Below are 26,586 nucleotides of genomic sequence, written 5' to 3'. Positions count from 1 at the left end.
TAACGAGGTACTGAAAGTTAAAGTCAATAATTGGTTTACTTAAAAAAAAAAATGTGTTCCAAGCAACAAAGACTGACTGCCTGCTGAAAGTCGGGGATTCAGAGAACAATAGGGTTAATAACAGGCATGGCTTAAAAAGTGGATTTCTGGGTAAGGTGGGAGTTTTTGAGAACAACAGGGGTTAGGGTTTGAGAAGTTAGGGCTAGGTGTTGAAAGTAAAACTTAAATGTTCTGTTGGTGAGAATTCGGTTAAATGTAATAAACGTTAATTTTGTTTTTGTTTCTAACTTTTGTGTATGTTCTTCTTTGGGGGGGGGGAGCAAGGGAAGAACTTGGCCCCAGCCAAAGCTTAGTGACAAGGTACCCGGACTCGATATTTGTCTAAATTTTACTACCCATGCATCCCTAATGTATATATATTAAAGAGTAGTTAATACTATTTGAGATGTGCATTTCTTATTTGATATGAATAAATTATCATAACTAAACAGCTCATAAGCAAGATTCAGGTTAACAGTGAATGTTTAAATAAAAAATTTTATAGCAGCCTGTTAACCACACTTCCTACATTGTTTGTCATCACAAATTATAAGTTAAAGTTATTCCACATGAAAACTGCGCATCAATTAACTGAGTACCAACAATATTCAAAGGCTGGTTTAGTCGACAAACTGAGAAAGCCTGAATCAACAAGAATAAAACATTATATTCTATTATTCACTCACACCAGAAGAAAGGATACAGTTTTTAAGTAAAAATGAAACATACCAAAACTGTATAGGCTTCTTGATTTGCAGATCCAGCAAATTTCAGTCCCAGACATAAACACGCTCCGGCAATAATGTTGGAGTAAGCTTGACTGCATAAATCATACAGACTATTAGAATACAACTTTCAAAATGAAAACATATACATACATGTTAGCATATTCTTGACTGATTTTTGTATTACTGAAAGAGAGTTTAAAACAATATCTATATATATACATAATTGAGGGTGGTTGATAATATCAGATTTCTATTTCTATGTCTTTAGGAGTAACTATCATATCAATAACTGACTACAGACAGTGAATAGTAGTAGGATTTGAAATATTATAGGTTATAGCACCCAGGACCTGACCCCTTATTTAATCTGTAGTTTGCTTTCTAGTTTTGCATTTGTTGTTTTGGTGATATCTGATAGATTGAATATCCACAATGCTTTTGGGTGTTGTGGTTTCAGACATTTTCATTTTAGAATTATACCATTTATATAAATGGTATAATTTTACATTGTTTTGTTACAGATTTGCTACCACTGTCATGTACTTGTTGATGCATACATCTGTAATAAAAATGTTGTATTTTTGCATACATAATAACATCTAGATCACATTACATACATAACTAGATAGAAAGAAAGATACAGTCGGTGATAACACGGATAACAACAACATTACAGGTTATAGTATGTATTTAAATAAAAAGAAATATTCATATTTCAAACTTTATAATTTATCTGTTTATTCCTAACATCTTTAAAAGCTGATTCAAGTAAATTATTGTGTGCAGAATGAGACCAAACAGAAAACATCTACACATGTACAATACATTCAACTAATAACAAAATGTATTTCTTTTTTATACACGTAACTCACAAAACAATCATTTTTAACATCAACATTCAATATGTCACATTGATAGATTGTTTAGGCAGAGTATTCATGACGAAACTTTGTAGAATGGACGGCAACTGCATGTTGTAGAAATACAAGTGTAGAAGATGACATTTCAAAAGTCTTCCATCTTTTGTCTTCAGGTCAATGTGTGTGTGGTGTTTTGTCGGTCTTTATAGCATTCTGGTGGATTGTGGAGAGCGTGTTATGATTGGTTGGTTTATCCCTGCCTCTGATTGGAGAAGAGATTTCCTGTAGATTCAACCAATGTTAGCTACAGGTTACTCACCTCTAATCTGGAATCTTTGTTTAGCGAAGGTTTAATTGTGTTAATATAAAAATGATTCTTTAAATTTTCTTGTCTTCCAAAATTTGTCTGTGTTGATAATTCTAGTTTTTTCCCAGTTTATTTTGTGTCCAGTTGACATGGTGTGTTCTATAATGGCTGAATTTTGTGTTTTCATGGGTCTTGTACTGTCTTTATGTTCTTATATTGTTGTCACGAGTCTCCTTCCCATTTTTCCAATGTATGTTTCATTGCAGGAACATGGAATTTCATAAACGACATTATTGATTTTCTCATTGGTAGGTTGCTGATTGTTTTTTACGAGAATGGACCTCAATATCAACAGCAGTTTGTTTATATTGTTCCAACTTTATCCATATTTCTTAAGCCATAGTAAATACCTAGACATAACATTTGACAAGAACCTAAAAATCTTTAATTACTGTGAAATAACATATGTCAAAAATAACTTGTAAGGAATGCTTTGCATGGGCAATAACCAATATTTTTTTAATATGAAATTTACCTTGTTGATTCGTAGTCTATGTCACTATTTCTTTCCCCAGACACAAAGGCATGTTTCAACACAATCTGAGAGTAAAACAAATACAACTAATTCAATACCAAGGACACTTCTAAGCCGAGGTAAGTTCTACCAACATTAATGGTTGTACTGTGTTTCATGATCCCTTATTTCTTATTTCCATAAGCAATCTTTATCTACATTATATGATGTAAGTATAAAAAAAAAATATCAAACTAAAACTGTCTACATTATGTAATGAAAATATATAACAAATAAATTAAGCCATAATTTTCAACAGTTATCTGATCACAAATAAATATGAAGCTATATTTGCCTACAGAATGTCATGTAATCATAATACATAGTTATAACTGTGTACATTAAGTAAAGTAATTATAAAACATCAATAAATCTAACTATAATTATCCAAAGTATGTAATGTAATAATACAACATATAATTGTCTACAGTACGTAATTATAAAACATTAACAAATCTAGCTATAATTACTTACAGTATGTAATGTATAATTGTAAAGCATTAATAAATGACAACAAATAGAATACTTGCCTCTGGAAGGTGAGACTCAACCCATGTTTTGGATGGAACAACTTCAGTCCACAAAATAAGTCCTTTACTGCAAGTCTAAAAACGTGATAGTTTATCTTCTGTGTAAGTTTGTATTAAAGTACAGTTAATAGTTTACCAAATGTTACCTAGTATAAAGAAACGGATAATAGAAACAATCAAATCTAACAACACAAATGCTTAGCCTTCTCATAGAATAAACGTTCAGCTTATTTTATCCACATTACAAACTTAGAACAAAGGAGGAAATCTTCAACAAAATACATCTCCACATTCCTCCAATTTAAAATCACACTCTCTGTAGATAATGGTCATTAAATAGCAAAGTCAGGAGTCAATTTTAACTGTTGTCTGGTCATTCACGGACACCTAGTATCCTATCAGGCTACTGTGAATAGTGGTTTGATTTGTTCATTGGACAACCTCAAAAAAATCTATTTAGTGTAAGTACCTTGGAAGGGCTTAATGAAAGTCAGTGTCATGACCTTTTACAGAATTACGTTTACAATTTAATTAAACAACATTATTATCAGCACATGTCAATGAACTTGGCATCAAAACACAGTTAATAATTCAAATCTTAATATAAGTTTTAATTTCTTAATTCAAAAAGAAACATTTGAAAAATTATGTAATATTCATTCTAGTGTGCCACATGTGTGTCTGCACCCTCAATTACCCATTATAAAATGTTCTCCCCCTCCCTGAAATGATCTACTGAATTTAGGATAATGTACAGTTGTAGTTTAAACTTTTCTAATACATGATGAAATTTTTATAACATCCTATCTTATTATTTTACTAAGATATATACCAGAAAGTCAAATTCACTTACCACACCCTCCAAATGTTAATAATTCTCTGAAGTATTAAATGAAGCTCTTGAATTATTTATAATCAATAGAAATGGAAATTTTGAAATTTCTGAATTCATTATTAACCTACATGTCCTCTCAACAGTATACAATATATTTAGTGTCAATTTCCTTTTGGCCATCCACATGTTCACAATAACCAGTGAAAGAAATTATTGTAAGCAAGTTATAGTTTAGTTAGTTAAACACACCACTTCGATTTTTGATACCTCACTACTATAAAGGCTTGGTTTGGTCTGATATTTCATTGATGGTAGTGTCCAAGGTCACTGATGAGGAGTGGAATTCCCCAAAACTAGTCTGGCTCACAGACACACTCCCAATGAAAGAATAGACCATTCCAAGCTTTTACTTGTTGTTAAACAATTGTTTAAACAACTCTATTCAAGTTATAGTTTAGTTAGAAAGCCAGTAAAATTATAATATTTATTGTGTCTAAGTTTCCAGTATAAATAAATAAAATATAGTAATGTAATAAACAAAGATCCCTTCAAAATGTAGAGGAAACTTTTTTCGAGACTTTGATGCAAAAAAGTATAAGTACTAGATTTCTTGTTTGTTATGTGAATCTTTTATTTACTGTTATAAAAGTAACTAAAATGTAAAAAGTAAGAAATTATTGGGTTGGGTAAGAAAAATTAAATAAAACGATATTTAACAGCACAATCAAGCAAGAGTACACACGAGTTTAAGCACTGTTGTAATTGGATCATACTTGTAACTAATCTAAGGAGCAGCAAAGAAATAAATCTAAATGACTGGGAGATTTGAATTGTTTTAGCTTTGGGTGTAAAAATTAATAAATACATGCCAAGGCTTTTGACAAACCGAATATTCTGTTCAGGACCTGCCATAATAATTGCCAAACATTGTCAGCCTTTCACCAACTATATTTGACAATGCAATCATGATGAGAAAAAAAGGACTAGACATAGGTTCAATGTACAAAAAGTGTAGAGAATTCATGAATGCAATCACTGAGACCAAGAGACAGAAGCTGGAGAAGCCAGTCAATATGACAAAGTTTTATCCATTATATACAATAAAGTAACAGGTTCTGCCATCGTGGAGCAGTTCAATATATATGTCAAGTAGGAGAGATTACACAGTCAGACAATTTTTCTAATATCTAGACGAAATGAAAAAAAAAAAATAAAGGTTGCCATAGAGATGTGCAAAATTCTATTTTATATTTTAATTCAATTGAATGCTGTTAGGATAATTGAGATATTCACTTTAACTTTCCAACCATTCTATTTCTATTGAAAATTGTATGATTTAATTATGTCGAAGTTAGTGTTATCCAGAAAGTTGGAAGAGATACTTCTAACAACTGCTAAGATATGATTCTCCAGACATTCAAAGAACAGTGTGGTTTGAATATCTGCAGAGGAACACTGTCCATAACGTATAGGTTTTGCAAGTGACAGTGTTTATGTAATGCAGGATGTGAGAAATGGTGTGGCTGCTAAGTTGAAGGCAAATCAGCCAAAGCTTCAGATGGTGCGCACCATATGGCACATCACATAAAACTGGCCGCTAAGGCAGCCATCAAAGAAATAAAACTGTATGAAAAGGTGGATAAATTATCACTAGAACACAGGTAACACGAGATTATTATGGATGACTATTGAAGCTATGGGGTGAAGAGATTCATTCCAACAAGAACTGATGCTACCAGGTAGATCTGCCACAAACAAAGAGCACTGGACAATCTATCTTACAACTATAAAGCATTTTCACTGCAACTTTCTCAGCCTAATGAAGTTGTTGCTAGTATATTCTGACTACAGACTAGCAATGTAATGTTATTTATTCCAAATAAAAGACGATTCCAAAATCAGTACTTGGAGCAAGGTGAGAAGTACTGGTTTTTTGAATAACTTGCTGTCTTGAGAGATCATTGAGTTTGGGCACTTTCTCCTTGCCATTCTCCTTCATCTTTCAGCCATGTTCCAAAATGGAGCCCTGAAAATTTGTTATGTTCTTTATTTGGTTGCTGACATTGTCTGTTCATTGCAGAAACTCCTTGCTAAGTAAATTTTTAGATGTATATCAAATTTATCCTTCTATTCTGCTGTCATTCATACTTCAAAAAGTCACTCTGATCATTGACCTGTTATTTTTCATTGCAGGCTAAGTCCGAAACTGAGAAAAATCAGAAGTACTCCAGAGTTGCTCCATGACAGTGAAATCGTAGGTGGTCCCCTTGCTGATAATGTGATCAAAATATGTAAAGAGAAATTGCACGTGGTCCCCAAGCTGACAGTGTGATCAAAATATGCAGACAGCTTGGTTAGATGCCTTAAGAACAGGTTCTCAACATCTACCACAGGAGGAATTGTTGATACAGCTACAACAATCACAGACTTCAATATGAGAACCTTAAGAACAGGTTCTCAACATCTACCACAGGAGGAAATGTTGACACAGCTACAACAATCACAGACTTCAATATGAGAAGTTGGAAGGTGAGATTAGTTATCACAAACATATCGCAACCATTTAGTTTCATGAAATGTATTAAATATATCAATTTTTTATTGAAATTTTTCTTGACAGAATTTGGTGATACCAAGTTTGCTGGTTTGGTAGATTTCTTGGAGCTACTGCTGGATCCTTCAGCAGTGTTGAGGCTAAGTGAGCCACCATCATTGGCAGAGCATTCATGTACTAATTATTGTTTTTTTTCTAACAGCAGGTTACATTAGTGTTCATTTAAATAAGATAATTTGATCAACTTACAAACCACTTCTCTTCCTTTTTATTTGCAGTTTCAAACCTGTCAACAAGATTACTTGGAGTAACAACCACATAAAGTACAATACCAATTGTCCAAACATCATGACTCTGATAAGACTTGGTTCTCACCATCCCAGCTCATTCAGTAGAATGTGAAAGAGTGTTCAGTGTTACAAGTTATTCAAGAAGGATTGGAGTATCAGTATCCATACTAATACTTTCACCTGCCTAGCGAGGGTTGTATTGAAGTCTCCAGATGAGATCACTGGAACAAAGTGACATGGAGAAAAGGTGCCTCTTTCAGTTCCCAAATGAAATGAGGGATCAACAAAGATGACAGTGGAGAAAGCCAGAAGTCAACTTTGTGTATAATGATGATGATAAGTTCAGTGAATTGAATGATGATTCATTTTAATGTCAACATAATGTTTAGATACCACAGATGGTAATATATTACACATAATAATGTCATATGACTGTAGTAGTTGGAAATTTGACTATTGTATAAGTTTTAAAATCCATGTATCAATGCTGCACACACATGTTATTGCCAGGTAACCATCTATTTCCACAGGCCCAGCATGGCCAGATGGTTAGGGCACTCGACTCGCGGGTTCGATTCCCCGTCACACCAAACATGCTCTCCCTTTCAGCAGTGGGGGCATTATAATGTGACGGTCAATCCCATTATTCGTTGGTAAAAGAGTAGTCCAAGAGTTGGCGGTGGGTGGTGATGACTAGCTGCCTTCCCTCTAGTCTTACACTGCTAAATTAGGGATGGCTAGCGTAGATAGCCCTCGTGTAGCTTTGCGCGAAATTCAAAAACAAATAAATTATTTCCACATCCCACACTAAAGAATTGATGACCAATTAAAATAAAACATGTTTTATACTGTACTAGTGTTTGTATTGCATATTTTTGATAATTCTAGGTTGTGCACATATTTTCAATTGAAAAGTCACGACAACCCAATTCTTTAGAGCAGTGTTTTCCAAACTTTAAATAGCAGTAGCCCCCTAACTCAGCAAAGTTAAAATAATTTTTGCAAGTGCTAACAGCCAAATCAACATTTTCTTTAACAGTTTTTCAATAAATTTTTTTAAAGTAAAAAATGCCTGTAAAGAGTGGGTAAATAAAAGATGAAAAAAAACCTTTGAGAGAAAAGTGATAATTTTACTACGTTATTATCATCTCCAACTCTTCTGTTTCTTCTGTTGTTATTTTTTGGCTTTCCCACCAAAAGGCTGCACCCCCTGTTAGATATACAGTAACTGTAAGTTTAATGCAAGTATCATGACTTATATGGTTTAAGTATAGTATGAGTCTTAAATTTAATTATCTTTAGAAGTGATAATTTATCGCAGGTTTGTTTATGTAACTGTTTTCAAACCATATGTTATGTAGTTCAGTTGTTATGAATTGGTGATTGATGTATTATTGCATCATGATACTTAGTTTACTTATTTCATCAGTTAGACAGTCAAGACACCACAAAGCATGACTGACAATATAAAAGTATAAAAAAATGTGAAAATACAAGTTTATACAAAACATACTTAAGGCTTAATTTACATGTTTCATCAGTTACAAAATCAAGACACCACAAAGCATAATTGTCAATACAAAAGTATAAAAAAAGTGAAAATACATATTTAGACAAAACATATTTAAAGATTAGTTTACACCACAAAGCATGATTTCTTACCCTTAAAAGCAGAAAATCTGGTCTAACCATATCCAAGAGGTACTGAGTGTCAGGAGCTACCATCCACTCTGCTATAGCTCTAGGGAATAGCAAAGAAATAAATTCAGTTTACACTTCGTAATTACAATAATTAACACTACTACAACTGGTACTGACAGTAACTGACATTTCTATAACTGGTATTAATAGTAACTGACATTTCTATAATTGTATTGACAATAACTGAATCTACTATAAGTGGCAATGACAGTAACTGATACAACTATGACTGGTACCTCAATCTACTATAATGCACTGACAATAACTGACACTATTATAACTGATAGTTACTGACTATGATAATCACAACTAAACATGTTAGCAACAAAACCTACCATAGTTCTACTGACAAGAATATTCTCACCTGTTTCCAGTATTGAAAAACATCATTCCTAATGCTAGTGTTGCCCCAGGGCCTGTGACATCCACGTTGACACAGTCCCCTTCTCGGATCTGGTAACTAGGTGATCTGTATCTTTCCCTGTGGACACCTGTCTGAAGTAAAATTGGTTTAGCAGTTGGATAATGGAGATTGTTATGGTTATGAAGAAAACCTATCCACTTCCCATATTATGTCTATGGTCAACTTATCTTCGCAGATTATGGCTATGGTAAACTTGTCATCTTAACAGATTATGTCTATGGTAATCCTACCAACTTACGCAAGATTAAGGGTAAGGTAATCCTTCCAACTTACGCAAGATTAAGGGTAAGGTAATCCTTCCAACTTACGCAAGATTAAGGGTAAGGTAATCCTTCCAACTTACGCAAGATTACGGGTAAGGTAATCCTTCCAACTTACACAAAATTAAGGTAAACCTAACAACTTATCAGATTAAGTATATGGTAAACCTATCAACTTACCAGGTTATGTCTATGACCCCCAACCATGTAATGGTATAGATGGTCAGCCACTGGAAGATCTGACATTCCCACCATCTCAGTTCCTCTCTATGTAAAATTTAGACATCAATTACAGGAAAATATTACATTTCAACTGAGGAAATTCTAGCCAAAGTCTTATTTGGAAAAATAAAGTTTCACAGTTAAAAATTAATGAATAAGTTTATAGCACTATTTTAGACATACTAAAAAAAGTATTATTATTAACAGTTTACTTACAGACATATATTAACCCCATGTATTCAGATGGGTAAATTGTGCATTTCATGATCTTTTACAGAGTTACATTCAAAACTTAATTAAACAACTTTAAATCAGCATGCACTCATAAACTTGGCATTAAAACTTAGTTTATAATTCACATTTAAATAAGTTTTAATTTTTTCAATCTCAAAAAGAAATATTCAAACAAATTCCCAATATTCACTTTTCTGAATCATGTGACATTCTTTGCTCCAAATTGCACATTTTGATATTATTTCTACCATTATACAATCTCCCGAGTTTGGAACAAATTACATATTTTTATTAAAGATATCGCTAAGCCATAATGTAAGCTTACAGCTTTCAATCTTCGTGCTTTACTAAGGTATAAACATCAAAGTCAAACTCGCATGCCCATTTATCACATCCCGTCTTGAATTATATATAATAAACAGAAAAAGAAGATTTCCCTTTACTGAATCTTCTATAAGGTAAGCTCTTTCTAACAACAGTTTTCAAATTATTCTGCCTCAGTTTCATTAAGTGATCTGTCAACCAACTAACATTATAGCTTAGTTAGAAAGCCAGTAAATTATAGTAGTTTTATGCACTGACACTACTATAACTGGCACTGACAATAACATAGCATTACTATAATTGGCCCTGATAATAACTAACAGTACTATAAATGTCAGATATAATAATTAACACTACTGTGCTTGATGCTGACAATGATAAATGCAACTAAACATGGCAGAAACAAAATCCACCAAAGTTCTAATGCATGTTAATATTTTGTATTCTAAATTGTATATCTGAAATAAATATAAATTAGTTTCTATACTGCTAACAACCCTACCAAAAAATAAACGTCTGCCAAGACTTCAAGAGCCAAAAGTACATATGTAAGTAATAAATTTCTTGTTTTTATGTATATCTTTTTGCTTAATGTTATAAAAGTAATTGAAATGTAAAAACTATAAAGTTAGTTTAGATAAGAAAGCTTAAGTAAAAAAAAACATTCAAGGTAGCATGCACATATCACAAAGCATGATTGTAATTTGGTCATAAATGCTGGTAACTCAATTCTTTGTTTACACAATCTTCCTCACTGTAACAAATGGCTTTCATCATGCAGCTGTAAGAAATAAATCTGAGCTACTTCGAGATTTGAAAAATATTAGTTGTGGCTGTAAAAATACAAATAAATAGTGTGTAATTACCTGTTAAAATATAAAGTCATTCTAGAAGGAAAAAAGATAATTTATACTTCTTACAAAATTTTTATTTTACCCTACGTTGCTGATTTTGGTGCAGTTGGTGTAAAGGTACAGAAACTAACACAAAATATAAAGTTCTACTAAAAACGTTTTTAATATTCAGATAGGAGGATCTAAAGGTTCTACAAATGATTTATGAAACTAAGATCAAAAAAGTATTTTCATTCTTAACATGAAAATCACATTACACTCAGACTGATTCAGTAAAGGCTTCTGAATTGAAAATCACATTGCACTCAGACTAACTCAGTAAAGGCTTCTGAATTGAAAATTACATTGCACTCAGACTGATTTAGTAGAGGTTTCTGAACTGAAAATCACATTGCACTCAGACTGACTCAGTAAAGGCTTCATAAATTCAGACACACATCTATATTGAAAATCTGATTTTTGTGTACAACTTGTAATATTTACTAAAGACTTGCCAAATTTAATGAAGATACACAACATAGTTAGATCAGAATTATATCATGTATAGTTTCATTGTTATGTAGTGGTTACAAGGTTGGTCAAACTGACCAAACCCATAGATGAAAGCTAAGTTCACCACTATTATAATAACAAGACTTAAACCTTAGTTCTCAGTTTTGTGAAATCACAGATGAACCTTAATTCTAAGTTAAATTTAGGTCTAACGTATCACTAAGAGTACATCTAGCACTGTCTTAACCCTAGGTGACAGGTCTGTAAAATTCTAGGTCTAACGTATCACTAAGAGTACATCTAGCACTGTCTTAACCCTAGGTGACAGGTCTGTAAAATTCTAGGTCTAACTTGTCACTAGAAATACACCCAGCTTTGTCTTAAGACTAGGTGACAGGTCTGTAAAATTCTAGGTCTAACTTATCATTAAAAATACATTCAGCTTTGTCTTTACACTAGGTGACAGGTCTAACTTATTAGAAATACATCCAACTTTGTCTTAATGCTAGGTGACAGGTCTGTAAAACTCTAGGTCTAACTTATCATTAGAAATACATCCAGTTTTGTCTTAACACTAGGTGACAGGTCTGTAAAACTTTAGGTCTAACTTATCACTAGAAATACATTCAGCTTTGTCTTAACACTAGGTGACAGGTCTGTAAAACTTTAGGTCTAACTTATCATTAGAAATACATCCAGCTTTGTCTTAACCCTAGGTAACAGGTCTAACTTATCGTTAGAAATACATCCAGCTTTGTCTTAACACTAGGTGACAGGTCTAACTTATCATTAGAAATACATCCAACTTTGTCTTAACCCTAGGTGACAGGTGTTTGTAAAATTCTAGGTCTAACTTATCATTAGAAATACATCCAGTTTTGTCTTAACACTAGGTGACAGGTCTGTAAAACTCTAGGTCTAACTTATCACTAGAAATACATTCAGCTTTGTCTTAACACTAGGTGACAGGTCTGTAAAGCTTTAGGTCTAACTTATCACTAGAAATACATTCAGCTTTGTCTTAACTCTACGTGACAGATCTCTAAAATTCTCAAGTATTCCTTACCCCTAAAGTGACAAGTCCTAAAGCCAAGCCTGCAGACAAGGCATAACTTTCCCTGTCCACACAATGTTCCATCTCTGGCCCTGGTGGACGACCAATCTCCCCAAGTAAAACTTCTGCCATGTGGCGATGTGCTGAACCTTGATAAAGAAGTCCAATACCTAGGACTGATGCAACCTGGACCATGGGAGGAATGTCCAACTCAGTGGAGGTTGGTGGAAGAAGTGCTTCCACATGGATGCTCATTAACTTTGTAACAGCAACATCCATGCTTCCTCGTCTGTATAAAAAAAAACATTTTTAAACAAGTAATTATTTGTAATAAATTACACAATTGTAACATGTCAAAGAATTAAACATATCTTTATTAACAGGAAAAAAATAACAATGTGATAAAATCCAACAAACAAAAATTTCTATTATAAGAGTAATGAATTGCTAATTAATAAAATTATGACTAGAGAGAGTACAGATTGTAATTGTCACCTTTATAATGTATTAACCAAGCAGAATTGATAAGAAAAACGTTTTTAAAAGTTTAATCATAAACAAATCAAGAGCATCACACCATTAAAACAACATGGTCTCGTATAATTTTCTGAAGAAGATAATAAGCCTACGATCTTTCTTTACCTTAACTCATGTTAAACTCCCAATCAATCTTTCCACAGCTAATCAGTTGTTATACTTCTAATTCATGTCATTATATTCTTTACAAAAATCTAAGAGACTACACTTTACTTCAGTATTTATAATGTAATATTATTTAATAAAATATAGGTCAGAATAATCGTATGTAACATTGGCTCAACATAACAGTGCTACAAAAATGCCTTTTATAGCATACTATAAAGAAACAGATTTCTGTTACTTCAAAAGAAAAATATTCATTCAGTTAAAGGTACAAGTATCTTACTTTCAAGCAAAAAATGTCTTTTCTATAAAAATAAAATTACTGTGATTAGGAAAGAAAACTATTAAAAGCAGTCAGAAGACTACAATACACACTTAGCTGCAGCTATTCCTAGAAGAAGTCCAACACTGGTAAGTTGATGTCCCTTAATAAACAAACAAAAATTAAATTATAAAAGCTGAGATCATAACTTAACAAAACGAAAAATTCTAATTACCTACAAAGTTTGAAATATTTCATTACTCCTCATATTATCAGCCCAAAAAAAATAAAAAATCAGTTTGGTTTGGTTTCAGTTTTGCACAAAGCTACACGAGGGCTATATGCACTAGCCATCCCTAATTTAGCAGTTTAGTAAAAGTATCTTGGTACCTTGAGGTGTTGGTTTAGAGTAGGGCTATTTTGTTCAATTAAGAGAGATTCCTCTATTCTGTGTTTGTTGATGTTTGGTTCTTTGTTTAAAATTACAGTGTTTTGTATAGATATAGTGTGGTTTTTGAATTGCAATAGTGGTAAACATGGGAGGGTTATTTATTATGTTTGATGAACCTGGTTTCCAATTTTCTTCCAGTTTCTCTGATGTAGAATTCTGGACATTTATTGCATGTTATTTTATAAACAATGTTGGTATTGTGTGATTATATGTAATAGTGGGATTGACCACCATGTTATAATGCTTCCACAGCTGAAAAAGGTGAGCACGTTCAGTGACGGGGGTTCAAACTAGCGACCCTCAGTAAGAAAGATCAGACAGTAACAACTTAAAGAAATGAAACAAATGAATTGTATATATTTATTTAGTAATAAGTAAACATCATTTAAAATTTCTAACAGTCAAAATCTAATCCCCAAAGACTTCATTTCACACTTTCATTATATCCAAAGTTTATAAAAAAAAATATCTAATCATAAAACACTTCACAAATTGAAAAATTAACCATTTATACTAAAATTCCTAAAATATAACAAATAAACTTCAAGTGCTTACAAATATTAAATAAACACGTAAATTTGCAAGTTATTTTCTTGTACTGAAATTTGAACAATAAAAAGAAATGTTTACTAGAACAACTTATAAAGGCAGAAATGAATAAGAAAACTTCAATACCTTGCATAAGTAATCATGGATACTCATGGTGGACAGGTTCTTAAGATGACCATTTAATCCAAGAGCCAATAGAAAACCAGCATGTTCTGTGGGAGTGTCATTGCTGGAAGTCTTGGGTTTGTTATACAAGATCCAGGTGGAATCAATCTAATAAAATGAAAACAACTGATGAAACAACTCTCATGCAGTTGATTAAACAAACTTGGATTATTCTGTAGGCAGTAAAAAATATAGTAAACTGACAAACAATAATTTATAAGCATAATGAAAATTATGTTATGTAAAGAAGATTTCAAAAGAACATTGGTTGATCTACCTGACAAAAATGGAACAATATTATGTTGAAACATATACAGTGTTTTCTATTCTTCATTCTGTTTATAAATAGTTGTTTGTCAATTTACTATTGTACTAATACAATGTATACTATATATAATGTACAGAGATATCTCAAAAGTAAATAGACACCATGATTTTTTTCAATAGTCATTTATCTCACATTATCAACTTGACAAAAATGTTTACAAATGTGCATCAGTACTTAGTCGATTTGCCACTAGCATTTTTCAGTGCTTTGACTCGTTCTGGCATGGAATCGATAAGTTCTGCAATTTTTCTCCTATAGGATCTTCACCTAGGCTGCACGCTAAACATCAAGTAGCTCTCCACGGGACTCTGGTTTTCTGGAACTTCTTCTCACTGCTCAAGCATGCTTGATGGGGTTCGCATCAGATTACTGACTTGGAGCCGTTGGATGCCTTTCGTAATTAAATGACTATTGAATAAACATCATGGTGTCTATTTACTTTTGAGATGTCTCTGTATATATGACTTCTTGTTAAACATCTTTTATTTTAAACTACTGGACTGCTAGCTAAATCTTTATTCTTGTTTGTTAGTGATTACATCTTTCTACACGTAAAAACAAAATCCCATAAAGCAGTGGTTCTCAATCTCTATTCCATGGGCTCCCTTCATATAGTTCAGGGAAAGATTGCATAACTGTGGAATAGAAACAGCAGCATAATCTAACAAGATCATTGTGGTCTGTCAAGGTAAACAAGAACATTCAGGTTATTTGCAAACAAAGGTTGAAGAACCACTGCCATAAAGAAAGAAAAATTACAATAAAATTCAAATAGAGTCACATATGTCAGTCATTATAGTTTTTTAACTCACTAATGATAAATTGATTACTACAACAATTTATTTTTACTCTTAGATATTTTGCTAATTTGATATTTGTGATATTACATCATATTCCACAAACAAAAAATTTAATTGACAAATATTTACAAAAAGTTCTTCATTATAATCTGACTAATGCTTTAAAGAAATCAAAAATAGTAAAGATATGAACATTACAACTAGTACTACACCCATAACACAGCAGTTATGTACAGCTGGTTAAACTTTTGATATGAAATATTACAACACAATTACAAGTAACTCCTTAGCAGTTTTGCACTTGGTAGAAACAAATAACTTTCATGGATAATTACAAATAAAGGAAATAATTTTTACATTTGAAGCACTACTTGAAACTCTGAGACCTGCAGCAACACCATTGTGAAAAAGAGGCCAGGTACTCATATTTGCTGGAACATCAATGTGTGAGAGATCAATGGTAGTGTTCCTGTGAAAACAAATTTGTTTTAAAGTTCCATATAAAAAAACAACAACTGTATTTTACAAGATCACTTACAGCTTATGATTTTCAAGCTTACATAATATCTTATAAACATTTGTATACATTATTTTTAAAGTCATTATGCGATAAAATTAATCGTATACATTTCCTGTCTTATTTACGATAAGCCAAACTTTAGCAACAACATGATTTCAATCACTATTTCTGAAAATCTTCTTAAGTCATGAAAAATAGAACTGCTGACTAGAATAACAACAACAAGAAAACAAATCAAGAAATATAATTTCTTGACCTAAACATGTAAAACCATATGTTAAAAAATAGCCATTAGTAGAATGGTTGATCTCCACTGACCATTAACTTTTTGTTTGGTTTTGGTATGTTGATAAATGATTTGTTTTTTGGTGAACATATTTTCTTTTTTTTGTTTTTAAAATAGTGATCTAGATCTTAGACTTTTTTAATACCAAAACCAATAGTATTGTTTCCAAGTCCAAAAGGACATGACCTGTGGAGTTTGATTAAAATCTGCTATTTAGAACTCTAGTCATCACACAGAAGTAGGTGCCTAGAGATCAGCAGATGATGAAGTGTTGGTTCAATAACAAGAAAGGCTTTCTCAGGTTTTTATTATATATAAAGAATTTAATTATTATAAAACCCATCTAATATTACACGATTTTTTCATTCAAATGTATTTAACCACTAAAACTTAGAGTAAGCACCTAGGTCCAGGGGCTTTTCCTGTCAAACATAGCTTTGTTATGGGTAATGCTTCTGTGACAACAGGTTGAGTGTACGATCCCAAGGTAAACATCCCTCTGCAGAAAATAAAAGAATACACAAGGATATTTCATGTTTTTTTTAAAAAAAGAACCATGCAGTTACAACTAACCATTTTAAAACTTTCACTGTAAGTTTACCACAACATCAATGCAAAATATACTAGTAATAACAACATGGTTTGTAAGATGTGGTAAAAATCAGATTACCAATAATAACAACATGGTTTGTAAGACATGGTAAAGCTCAAATAACAGTAATAACAACATGGTTTGTAAGACATGGTAAAGCTCAAATACCAGTAATAACAACATGGTTTATAAGACTTGGTAAAGCTCAAATATCAATACTAACAACATGGTTTATAAGACTTGGGAAAGCTCAAATACCTGTAATAACAACATGGTTTATAAGACTTGGTAAAGATCAAATACCTGTAATAACAACATGGTTTATAAGACTTGGTAAAGATCAAATACTTGTAATAACAACATGGTTTATAAGACTTGGTAAAGCTCAAATACCAGTAATAACAACATGGTTTATAAGACTTGGTAAAGCTCTTTACCAAGTCTTATAAACCATGTTGTTATTACTGGTATTTCAAGTATTTGATCTTTACCAAGTCTTATAAACCATGTTGTTATTACAGGTATTTGATCTTTACCAAGTCTTATAAACCATGTTGTTATTACAGGTATTTGAGCTTTCCCAAGTCTTATAAACCATATTGTTATTACTGGTATTTGATCCATGATTTATAAGACTTGGTAAAGCTCAAATACAAGTAATAACAACATGGTTTATAAGACTTGATAAAGATCAAATACCTGTAATAACAACATGGTTTATAAGACTTGGTGAAGCTCAAATAACAGTAATAATAAGGTTTATAAGACTTGGTACACATCAGTTTCTCACAATTTACTAAAAAATGTCTGCACAGTACATTAAATCAGAAATAATATACATTATTTCACTTTAAAATTATGCCAAAAGGAAAAAATAATATTTCAATAAGTCAAAGCCTAATCTTTGATATTTTTTATCTACAGATGATTAAGATCATTTAATTTTAATAACAGAATTTATTTGAAAAAACAAAACAAAAAACATTTGATTAAAAATCTTTCATACAGTTAAAGATCTTTGCAGTTGAACACCATCAGAATGGTATTTAGAAACAACACAAATATTGTAAAACTGTTATGCTTTTCATGATTAGCATTCTACCAGCATTATTTTATTTAATATATAACAGAAAAACTAAGATTTCTTTTAAAAAAAGAAAGCAACTAAAATTTAAAAAATATAATAAAGTTCAGAATAAATTACTATTACATAATTTTAACAATTCAGACTTAGTTTGTAGGAATTTTATCTAGAGAGACAAAGTACAAACAAAACATTGTACTTAAGTTTCTGTATTTATGACAAAAACTACTAAAGCTAACTTTGAACTACTGATCAAATAAAATGCTGCTAGTCAGCAGCACTCTATCACCCACCATCCTTGCTAAAAGATTGACTGTCATTCTTATAATGCATCCACAGCTTAATGTGGGGAATATTGTGTTATCTCAGAGATTTGAAGCTGGCTTGCTCGCTAAGAAATTCAGAACTCTACCACAGGGCTAGACTACAACCACTGTACTTAAAACCATAGAAAAAAAATATTTTATAGGTTTAGCAAAGAACATGAAAATTAAATCTTGCTCAGTGGTGATATGTGAGTTAAGCCTACAGTAATTTCAAAAATATTTTGGAGTGACCAAGATAATAATAATCCATATTCTCAAAAACAACTGGCCTACATGCAGATGAATGATGCCTGACAAATGAAAACAACTGATCTTGCTCAGTGGTGATAAGTGAGTTAAGCCTACAGTAATTTCAAAAATATTTTGGAGTGACCAAGATAATAATAATAATCCATATTCTCAAAAACAACTGGCCTATATGCAGATGAATGATGCCTGACAAATGAAAACAACTGATATTAACAAAATAAGTATAAGAAACAAACCTTCCCACTGGTAAAGCCATCGTCCGTATACAAATAGAATAAAGATGGCGCTGTTGTTCCTCAATAAACTCATGGTCACTGAAAAAGTAACACAATGAAATATAAATATACAATAGTAGAGAAATGACTGAAAATAAAACTAGCTTGATATGCTTTCAAAATTAGTACAGGTTATCACAGAATGACATGGTTTTGGGATAGATGGATCTCTTACTTTCTCTGCAAAATGACAACTTTAGAGTCTAAAAGTCAGTCACATGAAAAATAATAAGGAATAAAAATCAGTAATTCTATATTATAACTATGTTATATAACTTTGTTTTGTTTGTTTGTTATGAATTTCACACAAAACTACATGAGGGCTATCTGCGCCAGCCGTTCCTAATTTAGCAGTGTTAGACCAGAGGGAAGGCAGCTAGTCATCACCACCCACCACCAACTCTTGGGTTACTCTTTTACCAATGAATAGTGGGATTGATCATGACATTATAATGCCTCCACAGCTGAAAGGGAGGGCATGTTTGGTGTGACAGTGATTCGAACCCACGACCCTCAGGTTGCGAGTCTAGTGCCCTGATGACCTGGCCATGCCAGGCCACTTCTTGTTTTGAAAATCAAAAACAATTTAATGAAACAGATGATAACTTACATTAAAAATAATAAAATTACAATGTATGTATATCTTATAACAAAAGTGTCACAAAAGTAGTAAATTCCAATTATAAAGAGCAAGTACAAAAAATGTAGACTTAAACATTTTGCAAATTTGTTTACACTACTAAAAACATAGTGTTGTACCATATTCTACCAATGGGCAAGTTCTATCAAATTATTTGGTGAAAATGATGCAAAGTCTAGTCTAAATAGTGATAAAGTAATTTATTTCTTCTATAATGTTTGGCACAGATTATGTTCACTTTTATGCAAGTTGTAGGCCTAAGTTTACAAACAACGTTTTCACTTTCAATAAAAACTGTGATAATGATGTCACCTACATCTATCTGACAAATACGAAACACAGTTGCAGAATTTTCTTGCTAGTTGATTGAACTGAACAAACAAAATAACTCACTTTTTTAGCACTGAACTCATTAAATCTCCACAAACTGATTATTTGTATTTATAATTTATTCCTGTTTCTACAAATGCCACAAAATTTCTAGAGTATTACATCATCATGAACTTTCTAGGTATTTTATGACTACTTTATTAACTTTCCAGATCTAACATCATTACAATGATTAGTAGCTCCCTCTAGTAAACAACTAAATTATAATATTGAATTTCTAGTTTATGACATTAACTTCATATATTATGTACTCAAAAAATCATATAAATGACTTTAATACTGAACACAGACTCCTCAAAACATGATTAATTTATAAGTTACAAATATTACTACCTCACTTCTGGACGTTGTTGAATGACAACAGAAACTGGCTTGGAGGACTGAAGCAGTCGATACACTTCCTGTACTCGCTGGTCTTCACCAAACCTTAGCCTTAGTACCTGTGAATGATGTTTAAAATACTTTTCATTATAGACAAAACAAAAAACAAACAATATCTTACATGAGCATCAGAAAACATTTTTCACAGTTATATTGTATCTAAACAGTTATTCCAGACTAAAATGACTATAACAGTTCTGCATACATACAAACATTTTTAGAAAAAGATGAAATTTTTGTTACTGTTCCCTAATTATCAGTTATTACACATTCACACTTTTAATTCCTATAATGGAATTAATAAAAAATACTACTTTATAACAAGCACACAAGAATCCAACAACATTAACAAAACATCCTAAACTTTCACAATAATAGTTAAATTTTGTCTACCTCATTATCTAACTGATCCAGCCCACCTTCCTCATCCTTACTAACTGGATGCTTAAACATTCCTTTAACAGACACAGCTGAAGACAGCCTGACTTGAGGAACTGTTCCACTAGCAAGAGTAGCAAGATCCTGTCTTCCTAAAAGGAAATGTTCTGATTAATATAATATGTATGTTTATTAAATACAAATAGCTGGGGACAATTCAGGTTTAGGAACTAGTCCACCAGCAAGTCATAAGATCCTGTCTTCCTACAGGGGGATGTTCTGGTTAATATCATAGGTATGTTTATGATATCTTTATTAAACACAAATAACTGGAGATAATTTAGCTTCAGGAACTCCTCCACCAGAAAGGGTCACAAGTCCTGCCTTCCTACAAGAAAATGTTATAATTAATATTGTGGAAATCACTTTTTTTTTAATTCTCTCGCTAGGTATCAAACATGTCACCTCCCAGGTACCATACAAGTGCTCTACCAACTGAGCTAGAGGGTTAATCTACTACTTCTAACTAATAGGGCTCATTTTTATTTAATAATTGAAACTACCACAAAACAAAAGCTCTGTTTAAACACTTAGTCATCTTGCTGAATACTTAAGGAATCATTCCACAACAAGAATAACAAATTAGGCAATACTATAGCTTTCCCACATTAATAAATTTATACCAAAAAAAGATTTTGATGAAAGACAGAAAGCTTCTAATGGTTTATTTCCAGGATGCACATGTAAAACTACAAAAATAGCACCAAGAACCCATTAAAAGTACAAATCTCCTTTAGATGTATTAACATGGCACTCTAGACTGATATTTGACCATAAAAATATAATGTATCAGGATTTGTTGCCTGGAATGTGGGTCCTCAATACTTCATATAAACACATCTTGGAACTTATCCCCTAAAATGTACAATTTAAAACATTACACTACACAGACATGCCAACTGAGGACTTATCTCCTGGTATGTTGGATTTCACACATTATACAAACATCACTTTGGAGGTCAACTCCTTGAATGTTGGACTTGTTCAACTTTACAGAGATGAAGTTATATTGGTTTGGGTCTTACCTATCAAAATGTAGGATTCAATAGGGAGATCAGGAGGAGGATTCTTTCGACAACAGACAATTACATGTTGTATTGGAAGAGCAACACCTGTTGGCAGAGTATTTATGTCTTGACACGTCATACCTGAAGTAAGCAAATAAATCTAATTGTAGGTATTAGTTTTGAAATAAATTTTGAATCAAATTTTTATCTAATTAAGATAAAAAAAAGCAGTTTTGAAATTCTAAAATTTATCAAAATTACATAATAGTTGACAGATAAAAAACAGGAGTCTGATTTTGCAAACAGTTGTGCAAAGCTAGAATGAAATCCAAATAGTCTTTGTATACTCTAAACTTAAAATTATTCAAATTCAATTTTAATACAACTCTTATATCTTTGATCAGTAGTTACACAGTTTATGAAGTATTTGATATGTATTTTTGTATTCATGACTAGTGATTACATAAAGCTTCTCAAGTATCTGATGTGTATTCTTGTATCTGTCATCAACAATTACATTAGTTTTTTTGAACATAGGTTCAAGAACTTGAAAGTTTCATTTTCAGCTTTTTTTTTAAATCCTTTAACTTGTTTTTTGATTTCAAAACAAACAGCAGCACAGCCATTTTAAAGTAAATAACTCTTGTACACTAAACAAAAATCTTAAAACCTCAGAGATAAATGATGTTGTACAAACCTAGTTCTTTCATAGCCTGGATGACTTTCTGAGAAACTGTCATGTTTGCATTCAGAGAAATAACTACTTCTTCCATAACCCTCTGTCCTGTGAAACGAGTTTATTCCTTTTAACCTATCTAATGTACATATCAAAAACTCTAAATAATACTTGTAAAAAAACTCTCATAAATAATAACTAATACCATATACTTAAGGGAAAATTTAAAGTTTATGTATTTTAACCCTATTGCCACAGGCATCATTTACTACGCATGTCATAAGGTTTTAGTAACTTACATTTAATGTTTAATTAAACAATTTTTTATTTTTATTATAACAAATTGTGAGAGTTAGTGGAAAATGTCTGCTTTTTTGCATCTTAATATTCTATGTTCTTTGGTGCATTATTTAATGCATTACTACCATTAGTATAGAAAAAGTAGGGTCAAGTGTCATCAACAGTTGACAGCAAAGAAAAGAATAAATCAGGTAAGTACTTTATTTCTTATTTTTCATGTTTATTCTTTATTTATTATTCTAAAAGTAACTAAAATGTAAAAATAGGGGTCTCTTTAGGTTAGATTAGGTGAAATAAATAGCAATAATATAATAAAAACGTTTCATGGCACACACACACGAGCAGCTCGGAGTGGCTTGTGGGTAATGTAATTCAATAGTGTAACATGAGTTGCACATTCCCCAAATGACTTACAACTTATAATGGCACGAATAGTAGTTAGACATGGTTCAAAGGGCAATAAAACAATAAAATTTTATCAGAAATAGATGTATACTGTTACAAGTTTAAAGCCACTTAGGATAAACAAATGTAGTTTCATGTTACAATTTGAAGTCATTCTAGAAAGAAAAAAGTGTAATTTTGGTTTATTTAGATTTTTTTTAGTGCTTACAAGGTTGGTCAATTTGACCAACCTTGTACAGAGTTAGGGTAGAGAAAATAACATAAAATATAAAGTTTTATTGAAAACAAACATTCCAAACGTATTTAGAAGGTTTTAGAGATTATACAAATGATATTTGAGATGAAATATTTTTAATCTTAATATGAAAATAAATTTGCATGCATGCAGACAAGTAAAAAAAATACTCAATATATTCACTGATAAATCTTTTTTTAGTTTATTAAAAATACGATTTTTTGTATGTGAAAGACTTATAATGTTTACTGAAAGTCTGCCAAATTTTGTGAAGATATACATACTATATTAAAAGTTAGCAGTACCAAAACTATAAAGACTTTAAAAAGGTACAAAGAGGTCATGTGGTCGGTCAAACTGACCGAGCCTGTATTGAGTTTTCAAAGATGGTGTTAAAAGTATTTTCTCAAATGCACCATGCAAAATTCATTCCCATTTCCCAGAACTGTACCAAGTTATTGAAGTTAAAATAGCATGAGAGTTAATATGCATGTCCAAACAATAATTGAAAACAACTTTTAAAAACTTTGAAATATTTTCCTTGTCTCAAGATAAATAATATAAAAACTGATAAAACAGTCAACCTTCATACACTGTAACTTTAATTAATTAATTAACTTTAATTAACACTGCATTAATTAATTAACATCAATCCTTTAAGTATAGCCTTTTGAAGAAAATGTTATTACTTCTACTAATTTGTTATTATCTACACTAAATTAGCAATATTTGTGTTTTACAAATATAACCTTTAACATTTCTTAAAGCTAAGACTATGACTGTGTTAGAAATTAAATAACATTTAATTAATCCATACCAGGAGCTGAAATTTTTTGCAAGTTTCTACCCATGTGGGAGTCTGATCTTCTAGTTCTTTCAGATAATATTGAATACAACTGAAAACAACAAAAACAAAACATTCTTAAAAACAAACAAACAAAAAATTTATACATTACATTCCATTTCTGACTTCCGAATTTAGTAGAGACAATACTACAAAGCTTTAAGTTAATTTTTCTTAAGAGCTTTAACTACGACTTTTTTAATTTTGCTTATTTCTAAACTACTAAAGTATGACAGAAAAATCTATGTTGCTCATATCAGACTTCGACGCAAAAAACAGTGAATTCCCTCCCATTACTCTAGTACCTCTAAAGACAAAATAATAAGGTTATTCAAGTTGAAAATGAAACACTCCTTAAAAAAAATTTCCATCAAGTTACAGCCACATAACATAATTCACCAGAACAACTTTATAGATCTCCTGAGTAACATAAGGGATATAGGGGAATGGTTGAACATGCTTCAAAGTCAAAGATGATTGTAACCAATTGAAAATGGCAGGAGGGTTAAGAGTGAAGTACGATGGAAACTGAATCCGCTGACAGTCATCTGCAAAGAAACAGGAAAAATTATTGATAAGGCTTTAAAAAAATAGTTAATAACATTAACATACCAATGTTTAGGGACAACAAGGGACCTATTGGTCCATCTCCACTCTCATGTCCTCTAAACAAATGATGAGTACAAAAAATAAATAACTACATGAGAGAACAATGTCCTGTCATTTCATAATATTGATGAAATATTAGAGATTACTGAAGGTGTGGATCTTTTTCACACTTTACGTGTCTCTCCGACACAAAAACCGAATAGAACTAAAATTAGATATCTAATTAGAATTCTATCTTCTTAATTTACAAGGTTTCAACTCTACAATGAGAATAACATTATGACCCCATTTGTTGCAGTTATTTAAAGGATGTAAAAATTATTTTCATTTCTCATTACTTTTTTTTAGATATTTTCCTAATGGCTTCTCCATGACACTAACAATTTGTCAAAGTGTTTACAACCTCTCATAAAATAAGACTAGGACTTGTGTTAATATACATTTGAAATATCAAAACCAAAAACACTCAACTAAGGTACTTAAACAAGAAATATTTACAGATCATAATCACTTTCCTAACAATCATGACAATATGATAAATAAAGAAAAACATTAATTAAGCACAGAAACTTTTAAAAATCTCCTGTTTTATGAGTAATCGTATGTGTAAAGAGTGAATTATACTAAGTTAATGTTATAAAATGAAAAGCAATTAATTTTAATATATTTCTGATTTAAAAAAAATTGAAATAAAAATTGGAATTACTATTTTTACTTCAATTTTGAAATTTGAAATGCAAGGTGACAATGTAAAGGTGTACACCGGTTGCAATGCATATAAAACTACTACACGTTTTTATACTGTTAAACTTTTTAACTTACTTGTGAGTTTTCATTTTAACTTCACTAAAAGAACATTATTTTGGCAGGATTGTTTTTTATAATTATGACCATCTCTAAATATTGTTCAATCCTTCACAGCTCATATTTTTAAACTGTTACCAAAACATCCTTTAATATATTTCTTACTTTCTGCCAACTGTACTGAGAATTTTGTTGAGGCCATAAGCTGTGGAAAATCTCTCCAGTAATGGTCTAAATACAAGGGTAGACGAAGATCCCTGAAACAAAATTTTCATACAATATAATGATATATTCTATTTCCTCCTAAACAGTGACACCATAATGATAACAAAAAATAAGATACCCTATGGCCCAAAATGCTCGGGTTATAGGGTACCGTACGTTAACATTTTCTCACACTGAAAATGTATTTTCAATAGGTACTTACCTTCTCTCACCCAATGCTATCTTGATCTTAGTTTGCCCTCTAAGAATTGTTAAAAATTTTTGCTAACAGTGCACCAGTCAAAATTTTATACCCCTTCATTTTTGCACCATTCTAGAACATGTGCTCATCATATGACTACCCTTCACCAATCATACTGTGCCATCTATACTAACTTTTGAGAACTGGCAGGTACAAACTAGAAATGCCAGCATATCAGTGGGGAGGAAGTGGGTGAGAAAAAGTAAGTACCTATTGGAATACATTTTCGGTGTAAGAAAATGTTAATTTTGTTTGTATTAAAGGAGTTATGGAACGTTTTGCGTTTTGTACCAGTACTTCGTTCCATTTGGACGGATCATCTCCAAATTTTGTATGAACGTTCGTTGCATACTTGCGTATTTACATGCAAATTCTAGCCTTCTATTATCATTTTTGCGACTTTTGTGGTCGTTTTATGTTACTCTTTTATTGGTCTTTTCTGAAAGCGTATGTGTACTGCAGTGAAGCTTTTTGTTACTGATTGTTTTTCGATTTCTTGTTACCAGAAGGTCCTAAATTGATGATTCTTCACCAAATTTGGTTTGTAGGTACACTTTAACGTTGCGTAGTAATATGCAGA

General features: G+C 31.5%; 1 protein-coding gene across 2 annotated transcripts in view; it reads right to left on the bottom strand.

Moving 5' to 3' along the window:
* Positions 1 to 26,586, bottom strand: part of LOC106470906 (anaphase-promoting complex subunit 1-like) — an 86,218-nt gene that overhangs the window by 18,599 nt on the left and 41,033 nt on the right. For both annotated transcript variants that reach the window (XM_022399540.1, XM_022399541.1), the window contains 19 exons: positions 25,706 to 25,797; positions 24,527 to 24,675; positions 24,101 to 24,179; positions 22,365 to 22,451; positions 21,686 to 21,808; positions 20,616 to 20,752; positions 20,175 to 20,281; positions 18,773 to 18,850; positions 16,689 to 16,784; positions 15,837 to 15,948; positions 14,313 to 14,459; positions 13,300 to 13,349; positions 12,295 to 12,571; positions 9,283 to 9,369; positions 8,783 to 8,913; positions 8,380 to 8,458; positions 3,039 to 3,113; positions 2,470 to 2,534; positions 769 to 859 (listed from right to left, as the gene is read on the bottom strand). In XM_022399540.1, the coding sequence (XP_022255248.1) occupies positions 769 to 859; positions 2,470 to 2,534; positions 3,039 to 3,113; positions 8,380 to 8,458; positions 8,783 to 8,913; positions 9,283 to 9,369; positions 12,295 to 12,571; positions 13,300 to 13,349; positions 14,313 to 14,459; positions 15,837 to 15,948; positions 16,689 to 16,784; positions 18,773 to 18,850; positions 20,175 to 20,281; positions 20,616 to 20,752; positions 21,686 to 21,808; positions 22,365 to 22,451; positions 24,101 to 24,179; positions 24,527 to 24,675; positions 25,706 to 25,797 (2,062 nt within the window). The remainder of the gene's footprint in view (positions 1 to 768; positions 860 to 2,469; positions 2,535 to 3,038; positions 3,114 to 8,379; positions 8,459 to 8,782; positions 8,914 to 9,282; positions 9,370 to 12,294; positions 12,572 to 13,299; positions 13,350 to 14,312; positions 14,460 to 15,836; positions 15,949 to 16,688; positions 16,785 to 18,772; positions 18,851 to 20,174; positions 20,282 to 20,615; positions 20,753 to 21,685; positions 21,809 to 22,364; positions 22,452 to 24,100; positions 24,180 to 24,526; positions 24,676 to 25,705; positions 25,798 to 26,586) is intronic.

Source organism: Limulus polyphemus, unplaced genomic scaffold (assembly GCF_000517525.1).
Source record: "Limulus polyphemus unplaced genomic scaffold, Limulus_polyphemus-2.1.2 Scaffold4281, whole genome shotgun sequence".
NCBI lineage: Eukaryota > Metazoa > Arthropoda > Merostomata > Xiphosura > Limulidae > Limulus > Limulus polyphemus.
Note: the sequence above shows the minus strand (reverse complement) of the source record. Positions and strands in the feature narration are given on the sequence as shown.